Here is a 12,846-nt window from a genome sequence, read left to right as displayed (position 1 = left end):
GAAATACTGCTTCTGTTGCACAAGCTTCTAAGTGCTGCTGTGAGCAAAATTTAATAATATCAATATTCTTGAAAGTAAAATGGTTTCTGACAGATGTGGCAGCTCCTCCTTTCTCCATGTTTTCTCTACAGAAGTAAGAGGCTAACTTCTAACATTTAACATATCTGCACCAGTGGTCACATACTGTTCAGAGAGGCAGAGTATATTAAACTGGTTTGCTCAACTCTAATTCTTCAATACAAATCATGGTAAGCAACTCATTAAGCTTACCCCTCAGTCCTCAGATATTCTGATGCAATAAGGGTAACTAATTTTGTGCACTGGCTGAATTACAACTGGATAAACCTAATTTTTCTGTCAATTTCTGAACATTTCCAGTTTTGGTTAGGAGCTGCTTTCATGAATTGTGTACATTAAAATTTGCTTTCTGGCTGCCTGTTTTAACAATGTGTATGTCGTTTTCAACATGTCTCTGAACATCTTTTGGTCCTGCCCTTCATACCCTGAAATATATGCTGTTCTGTCACTTGTAACCACTGTTTCTTTACCACATAAGCTAGTGCCCCCCACCCTCCCCACCTTAAGTTATTTGCTATTTGCCAAGACAGTTTTCCCGTCTCTTTCCTGTTGAGGTGAAGGCCATGCCTAATATCATCAAAACTACTGATAGTCGGTCAACAGGAACCACACCGATATGAGACACCATATCTGATCCAAGCAGCTATTCCACCTCTAAATTAATTCTCCTAACAGAAGAGTTTAAATGAGGCTGGTCATGGTTCCTCAGAACAGATACAAGGCCAACACCAGTGTGTCTTGTTGCTGAAGGTATCTTTACTAGGTCACTTTCAGTCTAATACCTAGTGTTCCTGTCTGAGCTGTTGTCCGCCCCATACACTATTACCATGGCAACTTCCTTTGTGAAGTCTTTGCAAAGTGAACCTGCATCCTCTATCACCTGACCCAGACTTGTTCTGGGTTTAAAAAAAAACTTGTGACATGGTAAGCTGACCCCAGGTCACCCTGCAACAGTTGGCCAACATCTATACCATCCGAATTACCTAACAACAAAACTTTCTTTTTTTTCATATCTTTTTCTGATTTTTTATTTCTCACTTTTCAAAAGTTTGTTGCATCTTGTCTACTCCTACATCTACTTGGGGCTCATCAGTTTCCAACTGTGGCAACAGATCAAACATGTTTTTCACATTAACAACAAAACTGTCTGAGAATGTCCTATTCCTATTTCTTCTATAACCTGTTGTCACTTCCCATCTCTTTTCTCTTCCCCCCCATTAACCTTTCCAGCCTTATCTAGTTCCACCTGAAGACCGGCAGTCTCCTCCTCCTGTTCCACTATCTGCCTATCTCTATAGCAAATCCTACAAAACCTATAAGCCTTGTTTATCTCTCTAATTCCCACACCACTACAGTCACCCACATGAAAGAAACTGCAACAACCCTCCCACCACACCCCAGAACTAACAGTGCTATGCAAATCATACACTTCTCACTCATGCCAAACAAATTTCAGCTTTAGTCTAAAGTAAACAAGACTAACTTCCTGGTCTACTCAAAATCTTAAATTTCTTAGAAAGTTCAGACCTAAAGTTTGGATACTAATTCATAACTTCAATAGAAATAGAAACAATTAAGTTTGTATTGTTTGTGATGAAACAAAAGTAAACAAAGAACTAAGCCTACACTATATGAACTTTGCACTTATTTATAAACTTTTTCACTTGGTCTATCTACTATAGTGTCAAAGAAAAACTAGAAATTTGTGTTCATCATAAAAGAAAAAGACTATCATTACTTAATAAAACAGTTAGATTTCAGAGAAAAATTATTTTTCAATCTCTTTGAGGATTTACTCTAGGTTTCCTTGCTCGTCTGTTTTAATATAGGTTTGATATTTTATTGTGGCAAAAGTGCCGTGTGAATATATCCTTGTTGTATTTGGTAATGGTTTTAATAGCCAACGTCCTGAGCACTTTAATTACTGACCTTTTTTTTGTTTATTTAATATCATGAGACTGACATAACTTCAATAAACAACTGTGTTAAGTTGAGGTATAGGTTCACTAATAGACCACTTTATTACTCTATATTCGCATTTTTGTGCTATAGCTAATTACAATTTAAATCAAAGTTTTAGTGACTAATGTCTAAATACTGATTGGAATGTTGAAATACCGTTGCATGCCAATGTTAGCATTCTGAAGGCATTGTTTATTCAGAAATATTAATTTTGACAAAAGGACTAGTTCACTCCTATTACATTTGATGCAACACTATTTATTTTCGTTTTACAAATCATAGTGTAACATTTGCATAAACAAAGATGGAATAGCAGGTGAGCGTTTAGTGTATTATGAGGGTATAATGATGTTGCTGGAGTTCTGGTGGTGCATTTTCCTAATCATCATTGCCAAATGTATGTTTAAGTTGCCATTGTGGACATTTGATGTTAACGTGTAAGGTTTATTTCAGTTTATTTTTGTATTATTCGACTAATGTTCTTGAATGTTTTTAATGTCTTAAACATAATTGTAAATTCTGGGGATAATTAATACCTCACATCTAATGTTGTACATAATACTAAGAATAGGAATATATGAATCTTCATATGATTACCACGAGTATAAGTAATATTTTCTCACATCTGTACCTGAAATACATTATGCAGTTGTCCCTATAGAAGGGCACTAATGTTTTATATCTCGCTATTGTTTGCTTGTAACTCCTATTAGTAGTTAAAGGCCACATTAATTTTTGAGTATAATTGTGACAGAAATAATTTTCAAAGTAGAATAACTATTTTGTTTTCTGATTGGTAGCAGCAACATATTGATGTTGATGATGGAACCTTGATTACTGGTGATCCAAAGATTGTAGGCCAAAGATTGTATCTTTGATGTGTAGTTGTAATACATAGCTCTTCAGAATGTTACCATGGTTATTTTGTGGGATTCCTGCTAAACATTTTTGCCTAATGGTTGTTACACACAAAGCCCATAGAAGGCCTCGTGCATATTCTTATACATTAATAGCTTATTTTCTTTTCTTTTTCTTTTTTCTCAGTTTTAAGTTTTATGTTATGGTTTGATAAGACACATTTGTATTTTTGATATACGTATGGTCTGGAAGTAAATATTGTCCACAAATAATTGTATTTAGACTTTATTTAATGTGTTTTATGGCCAATGACTGACAGTGATGTAGGCTGGAGACTCTGGGCAGAGCTTCCACCATTTAAGCGATGTAAATTTCTTGTCATGCAACAGTGGTTATATGCCATCTAGCAGACTCCCATGGGCACAGCTGCCTATCTGCTATTTTTTTTATTTTTGTGCTTGTAGTTTACATTCCTCTAAGTTCATTCATGTTAATCTCATCACAGAATAAGCAGTCAGATGATAATTAAAACAGTGATCGAATTCGGACACTAGAAAATTCATAAACATTTTTATGTGGTTGGGACTGTTTTATTATATAAAATTTTTGAATTCCTTTTCGTTACCTTGTGTATTCAGCAACTCTCAGAAATGCATATATGTGAGGTTACACTAGAAACAAAATATCAGGTCTCCTGTAAGTGAATGTTTGAAGAGCCTTGTTTGTCTAATGCAAATGTGTCACTAAGTAATAAACATATATAACACTGTGACTGCACATTTTGAACTAAATGTATGAATGTTTTCAGGAAAGTGATACTGATATGCCACCCTACTTCAAATTCCTGACAATAATGGCATTTAATGTGTTTCTACATGAAAAGGTGGATGTAGCAATTGTTGAAGTCGGTATAGGTGGTGAATATGATTGTACTAATGTGTTAAGGTAAGTCCTACTAGTTGCAAATATTTCTTTTCTCTAGCAGTATTATGAGGAGGATTGTTGCTACACACATATAGCGGAGATCCTGAGTCGCAGATAGGCACAACAAAAAGCCTGTCACAGAATAAGCTTTCGGCCAACAAAGCCTTTGCCAAAAGTAGAACCCCCCCCCCCCCTCCACACACACACACACGTGCAAACTATCACACATGACTGCAGTTTCTGGCAGCTGAAGGCACAGTTGCCAGTCTGCTGTTACTTATATAAATGATAAGCTCTCTAGTATTACAGGTGATTCTAAAATATTTCTGCTTGCTGGTGACATTAACTTGGTAGTAAAGGATGTTGTGTGCAATATTGGGACTGTTTCAAATAGTGCAGTTCATGTCATAAGTTCATGGCTTGTGGAAAATAAACTAAAGCTGAAGCACAGCAAGACTCAGTTTTTACAGTTTCTAACACAAAATTCAACAAAATCCGACATTTTAATTTCACGGAGTGGGTATATGATTACTGAAACGGAACAGTTCTAATTTCTAGGTGTTCGGATTGATAGTAAACTGTCATGGAAAGCCCCATTCAGGATCTTGTGAAAAGACTTATTGCTGCCATTTTTGCTATACAAGGAGTTTTTGAAGTAAGTGACAGTTCGTCATGAAAAGTAGTCTATTTTGCTTATTTTCATTAGCATATGATGTATCGTATTATATTTTTGGTAACTCTTCCCATGTTTGCATGGTAGAGTAATTATGTTGTACGTGTACAGGGAGAAAGTGTTTGCGCAGCAATGGCTGACAAAGTGTAACTGAGGAGGAATAAGGGCAACCAGCCCGTTTCAGTGAGGCAGGTGGAAAACCACCTTAAAAACCATCCCCAGACTGGTCGGCACACTGGACCTCGACACTAATCCGCTGGGCATATATATATATATATATATGTATATATATATATATATATATATATATATATATATAATATATTCTTTAATGTTGTTTCTTGTTAACAATATCAGCTTATAGCTAACAATTAGCAGCTTTCGTTCAGTTAATACTAGGCAGCAATCCAATCTGCATTGTAAAGCTGTGTGTTGAACATTTTGTTTTTTAATAAAAAGCTCTTTCAGTTCGTTTTTCACTCCGAGTTTTCGTGCATTTTCCAATGCAACAATGTTGTGTTTGTTTTGACGTCAGTCTTGACACAATTTGGAATGACGTTATTTTTTAGACAGTTTCTATTGAAAAGAATATGCTGTGTCGAGGCTTCCTGCACTGTTTTGCTACTCAAAAATAGCCTTGATTGCCTGACTGGGCAGATTAACCCTAAATGTGAACAATTTATTACAATATTTACAATACTATCATCTCTGTTTTTAGCAACTACCTTGTTGTTGTTGTTTTGGTCTTCAGTCCTGAGACTGGTTTGATGCAGCTCTCCATGCTACTCTATCCTATGCAAGCTTCTTCATCTCGCAGTATCTACTGCAGCCTACATCCTTCTGAACCTGCTAAATGTATTCATCTCTTGGTCTCCCTCCACGCTGCCCTCCATTACTAAATTGGTGATCCCTTGATGCCTCAGAACATGTCCTACCAACCGATCCCTTCTTCTAGTCAAGTTGTGCCAGAAACTTCTCTTCTCCCCAATCCTATTCAATACCTCCTCATTAGTTATGTGATCTACCCACCTAATCTTCAACATTCTTCTGTAGCACCACATTTCAAAAGCTTCTATTCCCTTCGTGTCCAAACTATTTATTGTCCATGTTTCACTTCCATACATGGCTACACTCCATACAAATACTTTCAGAAACGACTTCCTGACACTTAAATCTATACTCGATGTTAACAAATTTCTCTTCTTCAGAAGCGCTTTCCTTGCCATTGCCAGTCTACCTTTTATATACTCTCTACTTCGACCATCATCAGTTATTATGCTCCCCAAATAGCAAAACTCCTTTACTACTTTAAGTGTCTCGTTTCCTAATCTAATTCCCTCAGCATCACCCGACTTAATTCGACTACAACTACCTATGTGATTAAAATTGCAGTGCACACACACACACACACACACACACACACACACACACACACACACACACACACACACACATTAATATTTACCATAAATATTTAGTTATGTTACCATGACAGCCGCCGAGTGTACAAGAGATTGACCTTATTTATAGATATATCATCACACCAACAGCTTGTACCCCTTGTCAGTTTGAAACTATATGTACATCAACTACTGGCACAAATTGTACACCATCTGCATATTTTAAAGCATTAACCAATGTATTAGCCCAACCTTTAGGCAGTTATTACATGTAACAGATGCAATCTTAAGACCCCTTGCTTTGTAAAGTTTGCTCTCATACAATCACTCTTTCCACCCTCTCTCCCTCTCACTTTCTCTTTTTCTCCCTCTGGCTCTCCCCCAATCCCTTACTTCATGGCTCATACCCCTGTAATAGATCTAGACGCAAGACCTGTCCCATACATCCTCCTACCACCACCTACTCCAGTCCAGTTACTGACATCATCAATCCCATCAAAGACTGCTTCACAGCCTGTGCCATATGGATCCTTTCCACCAACACCAGCTTTTCTGAATTGTGCAGGTGAAAACTTTCCCTGCAAGACACCCTACGTTCTTTTAACCCTCCTGGCCTCAACCTTCATTAGTCACTGTCCTCACCCATCCAGCCCCCTCCCTGTTCCCATTCCAGCACTACACAGCCGTCATTTCACCACCACACCCAGTCTTTTAATTTCTTTTATTTCTCTCCTTTCCGCTACTTACCGCCTCCCGCTTCGCACCTTCTCTCCTGCCCTCCATCTAAACTGCAGCACTTGACTGTCCGCCACTCCCATCATGCACCGGTGCTGCTGTTCTCAGTGTGGTCTCAGCTCTGAGACTGCAGATGCGTGTGCAAGTTGGATTTGTGTGTGTGTGTGTGTGTGTGTGTGTGTGTGTGTGTGTGTGTGTGTGTGTGTGTGTGTACTGCTGACAAACGCCTTAATGGCCAAAAGCTGTAATTGTGTGAATCTTTTTATTGCGCTTATCGTGACTCAGCATCTCCGCTATATGATGAGTAGCAACTTTCTTTCTCTGGTATTGTCTCTAGCCTTTCATATCTATATATGAATCCCAACCAAAATTTTTATTTGTGTATAATCTTACCACTTTAGCCAATATGCTTATTGTACTTAAAGTTTGTAACATTTAACCTGATTGTATAAACGAGTATGAAGTTTAAGCTGTTCTGAGTTGTCAAAATCAGATTTATATACCACCTGAAATATTTATTCCAACGCATGTATTCGGCACCTCAAAACAAACACTTCCAAATTCTTTAAAATTTATTCTGTAATGATGTATATTCTTTGCTCTTTGTTATAATGTTTTCACTTTTGCTATACAATCCTTGCTCCCAATTGTTTCCATATGCTACATTTGCTTACAAAATATGACAGTATACTTGTGGTGTTTTAAGACAGTGAAAGGTACCTGTGACCACTGTTTACCGTTATATGTTTTTGACAAAAGAAACCCAAAACCATGTTCTGAAATAGTATTTTGTTTCTCCACTAGACAGTGCCATAAGTTTCTCCAAAAAACTGTAACACAACACACACACAAATGTCATACTAACAAATGTAAATCCACCTGATGATGGAGGTTTAAACCTTTGAAACACATCGTGGAGATAAATAAACAGTGACTGGTAATAGTATTCTTGTTGTTTCATTTAATGTCAACAACAATCACAGTAAAGCCTAACCTAAAATGTTCGCAATTAAAAAAAAAAAGAGAAAAGAAAGAAAGAAAGAAAGGAAAAAAATCCTGATGTGATATAGGAGACATTCAAATCTCTCTGTGCCCACCTTCTGGATTCAACTTGCATTAGTCACCTCCGTCACAGCCCCTACAGTTTCTTCCTACTTTTTTTTCCCATTCCTCCTCCTCTTTAGGTTGTCTTTTTACTTATCTTAAGACAAATCTGATGATCTGCTTGTGAAAGTGGTGTATGTTAGATCCCCCAATGAGTTAGGTAAGTTGAGAATTTGAAAAAGAAAAATGGACCAGTTGAAGTTGAATATAGTGGGAGTTAGTGAAGTGTGGTGGCAGGAATAAAATTCATTAAGGCTGTTGAGTACTGGGTTATCAGCATCAAATCATATAGGGGTAATGCAGAAGCCGGTCTAATAATGAATAAGGAAACCGGTAAATGGATGAACTATACTGAATAGCATAATAACTGAATTATCATAGCAAAGGTAGACATGGAGCCAACTCCACCATGTAGAGAGTAGAGATATTGAACAAATATGTTGTGAAATGAAAGAAATTATTCAGTAAAATAAGGGAGAGAACCATATAATTGGGGTGAGGGACTGCATTTTGATAGCAGGAGGAGAAGTGGTAGAACAACAAGGCTGTGTGTGGAAGGAGGTATGAAAGGGGCAGCCACACGACAGAATTATGCACAGGGTGTAGCTAGCACTTGGGTCAAGAATTATAAAAGAAGGTTGTATATCTAGAAAATACCTAGGGGGACCAGGAAATATCAGATGTTTTATGTAATGCTGAGATAGAGATTTCTGAAGCTGATTTTAAACTGCTAAACACTTACAGGAGCAGATGTAGACACTGACTATAATTTATTGCTCATGAACTGAGATTAAAACTGAAGAAATTGCTGAGGATATGAGACCTGGATTTGAAAGGACCACTTGGAGTGTTTCAAAGGGAACATTGGACAATGATTGACTGAAACATTGTGTAACTGAAACTACTTTGAAAAACAAATATGTGACAAGTAAAAAAGTGAAGGCAAGGTATTTGGATTTTTTTAAAACCTACATTGCAATGGTCCATCTTTTGACAAGCTTCCTAATTCTGCACTGGCAGAAGTTCTGTGCCATTGTGTGTATCCACTCATGTACCACCTCCACAACCTCAGCAACTTGGATTCACACAAAGGTTCATACAAGTAATCCTCCATGAAACCAGAAAGGTGCATATCACTTGGAGTGAGGTCAGGGCTGTACTGTTGGTGATACAGCACCTCACAACCAAGATTTTAAATGCCCTGGGTTGTTTTTCCACCTGTATGAGAACGTGAATCATCCTGAGGCAAAGTCACACCATCTGAAAGTTTCCCCTCTTTTCTTCATTTTGATTTTGCTTCTCAGATCTCGCAGTAGTTTACAGTAGCTGTTACCAATCACTAACTGACCTTTGAGAGTGTAATGTATCATAACTGAACCTTTCATAACCTGAAACATTGTGATCAACTTTCCTGCAGAAGTTTGGCCTTAGAACTTTTTTCTTTAGGTGAAGATTGATGAAATGATCAGATTGCATTAGTTGAAAATGGATGATTTCATACCATGCTCTGCCAGTTACTCTGTAGTTCACAGTGATAGACCCATGTCTCATCAGTGGTGACTATGTGAATGAGAAAGACTTATTTCTCTTCAGAGCATGTTGAAAGTGGCAAAATTACATTCCTGTTTGTTTGTGCTTGTCTGTCAAAGTGGTAGCAAATGCACACAAATTTTTCAATAGTTCCGAAATTGTTGGGTGAGTGAAAATACTGTACTGTGGGTAATGTTCAGTTAATGTGCAATATCATCAGTTCTGGCACAATGGACATCACTAATCATTCGCTTAGGTATGTCAGTTCAGTGTTCCTGACCATTTTCGAAATGGATGACTCATCTGAAAGCTTTTCATTCCAAACAGATACTTTAATTGTTAAAGCGGTGTAGTCACTAGTAAATGTTTTGTTCACTAAGACAGCTATCACCAATCTACAGTCCCATTCTGCAAACAATCTGCTTCTTTAGTCCTTTCAGAGTACAGAAAATCAATCAGTCCAGTCATATTGACACTGTCAGTATAAAGAGAGAGATTGGTGATAATGATGTAACCCACCTGGATAGCTATATGTATATTAGCACAATAGGCAGGTACACCGGCACTGCATCAAATCACCCCATTGCACTAACGACGAGGGCTGGTGTGCTGGTCAGCTTGTATGTGGCTTTGAAGCAGTTTCCCCACATCTGACTATATGAATACTGAACTGGCACCCAAGGCCCCCCTCGCTTACACAATTCAGTGACATTTAGAAAACATTCTCTCTCTTACACTTGAATAACACTATATCCAAACATTTGGGATATAGATATTTGATCCTGTGAATGGGGGCGGAGTGAGGTGGGGGCCGCGGGTGGTGGTTAATGGGGTGGTGACAGGAATGGCATCTGGCCACCCCTTAAATTAATCATGCCAAATCCAAAAGACAATGATTACTGAAGTTTATAAATCTATTGGGAGGGCTAGAAGAGCTTTTATGCTCGAAAAAGTCAAGAAGTAGTTGTTAATTCCCTACTTAGATTGTGAAAGAACATCATTTAATTTAAATATGCTGGATGCAGAGGACTTACGGGCAAAGTTTAAAGTGATTGTAAATCAGCTCTTGAGAAGTACGTTCCAAGTAAGTATATTAAGGATGGAAAAGGGCCTCCATGGCTAATAACAAAATTCGGAAAATTCTGAGGAATCTGAGATTGTTGCATTCCTGGTTCAAAAAGGATGCTGAAATGTCTACAGGCAAAAGTTAGTAGCAACTTGTGTCTCTATAAAAATATTGGTGCACCTCCGTACTTAAGCGATAGATCCTGGTGAGAACCTGAGAAAATTCTAGTCCTACATAGTCATTAAATGGGTCAAAGGCTTCTACTCACTAATTTGTTGACCAGTCTGCTGTGACAATAGAAGGCTGCCAAAGCAGAGGCAAAGTTTCAAAATTTACATAAAAAAAATACATACAGTGGTATCATATGGACATACCGTTGTTGGACTGTCATACAGAATTTCATATCGAGGACATAGGAATCCCTGGTGTTGAGAATCAGTTGAAAGAGTTGGAAAGAAATAAGTCGCTAGGTCTGGATGGGATCCTAATTTACTCTTATGGAGGTCACTCTTCGACATTGGCCCCTTAATTGACTTTCTTTCATCACAAATCTCCCTCCCAGTGCAGAGTTTCAAGTAACTGGAAAAAATCACAGGTGACTCCTGCACACAAGAAGGGTATAAGAAAGGACCCGTAAAATTACGGAATATACTTGCCATTGATTTGCTGCAGAGTTCTTGAGCATATTCAAAGTCTGGATATAATAAATATCCTTAAGTGGAAAAGCTTGTGTGCATATCAGCTCAGATTTAGGAAGCATCGTTTGTGCAAGACTTAGCTTTACCTTTTCTTACACATTGTCCTGCAAATCATGGACGAAGGTAACAGGCCGAGTCAATATTCCTAGATTCAAGGAAAGTGTCTGGCACAGTGCCCAATTGCAGACTGTTAACGAAGGTTTGAGCATACAGATTAGGTTCCCATGTATTTGAATGGCTCGGAGACTTCATAAGTAACAGAACCCAGTACAGTGTACTTGACTGACAAGTGTTCATCAGAGACAAGGGTATCATCAGGAGTGCACCAGGGAAGTGTGATAACACCACTTTTGTTTTCTATATACATAAATGAGATGACAAATAGTATGAGAATAGTAAATAAAAATTGGAAGAAAAAAATATTGAGAAGTTTAAGAATTAAAAAATGCAATTGGTAGTAGACATTTCTGGAAATCTTTATTCATCACAGTCGCAGTGTTCCACATGCATAATGGATAAACGTTTTATTTGGTGTAACGTTGCAAAGTGACATGAAATGGGGCAAGTAGTTGGGGTTGGCTGTAGGAGGATGAATGTTCGACTTCAGTTTATTGGGAAAATTTTAGGACAATGTAACAGAGACCGCATATAGAAAACGAGTGTGACCCATTCCTGAATTCTGCTAGAGTGCTTGGGATCCTTTCCAGGTTTGATTAAAGAAACACACTGAAGCAATTCAGAGGTGTACTGCTTGAATTGTTATTGGCAGGTTTGGTCAACATATGAGTATTAGAGATGCTTTGTGAGTCCAAATGAGAATACCCAGTATGAAAATGACATCCTTTTTGCAAAACACTATTGAGAAATTTAGAGAACTGGCATTCTGACACAGAATGATCCTACTGCTGCCATGGAACATTTCACGTACAGACCACAAAAAACAAGATAAGAGAAATTAGGGCTTGCATAGAGACGTATAGTGTCATTTTCCCCTCTCTGTATCTGCAAGTGGATCACGAAAGGTAACCACTAGTAGTGGGACAAGCTACCCTCCACCGTGCATTGTAATGTGGCTTACGAAGTATATATGTAGATGTAGGTTTCTTCCTTGGTATTTATAGGCAATGGGGCACTTACAATAACATGTTCTGAAATCACTATGGGTAGAACTAGTCTCTGTACCAAGACACCTAACACGTCAATACAAAAGTGAGCTTAATGCATGTTACTGTTGAGTCACTCCTGTGACACTGTGGAGCAGAAAAAATGGCTTTACTTACTGACTTGTCCTCATAAATTACAATTTGTACTGTTGTATTATCAGTTTCATTATTGCTGGTTTTCAGTGGACATTGTCAAAAGTTCCCTGTGGGCAATTATCTAATGAAATACTGCTGCACTATTCAGTTACTTGTTGTTATGTACCATTTACTTCTTTTATTTCAGCAACAAATTCAGATCCTCCATACTGCCGTACCCCACAGTTTATTTGGTGTTCAATTTGTTGTCTTGTGTGATACAGCTGAATGAAAAAATTGACCTTTTTACTGGAATAAATTAAACAGTAGCTGGAAAATTCCCATATGGATGTCTCACTCACAGTGGACCCAATGAAATTAAATTCATTTCTTTGTTAGTGTCTTGTTTTTCCTTAACGACATAACCATTTTAAGATTTCCTACTTGCTTATGTATTTGCAAGTTTAATCATCACCCTTAGAATAGATCGCCTAATGGCCATATCCATTTTAAACTCAAAAAAGGAAAAATTGTTCTGTTGTCTGGTAAATCTGAATTTGAAATATTAGAGCTAACTTGT

At 37.7% G+C, this 12,846-nt stretch overlaps 1 protein-coding gene across 3 annotated transcripts in view; it reads left to right on the top strand.

The window, feature by feature from the left end:
* Positions 1-12,846, top strand: part of LOC126354764 (folylpolyglutamate synthase, mitochondrial-like) — a 130,778-nt gene that overhangs the window by 68,987 nt on the left and 48,945 nt on the right. For all 3 annotated transcript variants that reach the window (XM_050004654.1, XM_050004657.1, XM_050004656.1), the window contains one exon: positions 3,707-3,843. In XM_050004654.1, coding sequence (XP_049860611.1) covers positions 3,707-3,843 — 137 coding nt within the window. The remainder of the gene's footprint in view (positions 1-3,706; positions 3,844-12,846) is intronic.

This window comes from Schistocerca gregaria, chromosome 3 (assembly GCF_023897955.1).
Source record: "Schistocerca gregaria isolate iqSchGreg1 chromosome 3, iqSchGreg1.2, whole genome shotgun sequence".
In the NCBI taxonomy this organism is placed as follows: Eukaryota; Metazoa; Arthropoda; class Insecta; order Orthoptera; family Acrididae; genus Schistocerca; species Schistocerca gregaria.
This window is presented reverse-complemented; position numbering and strand designations above follow the sequence as displayed.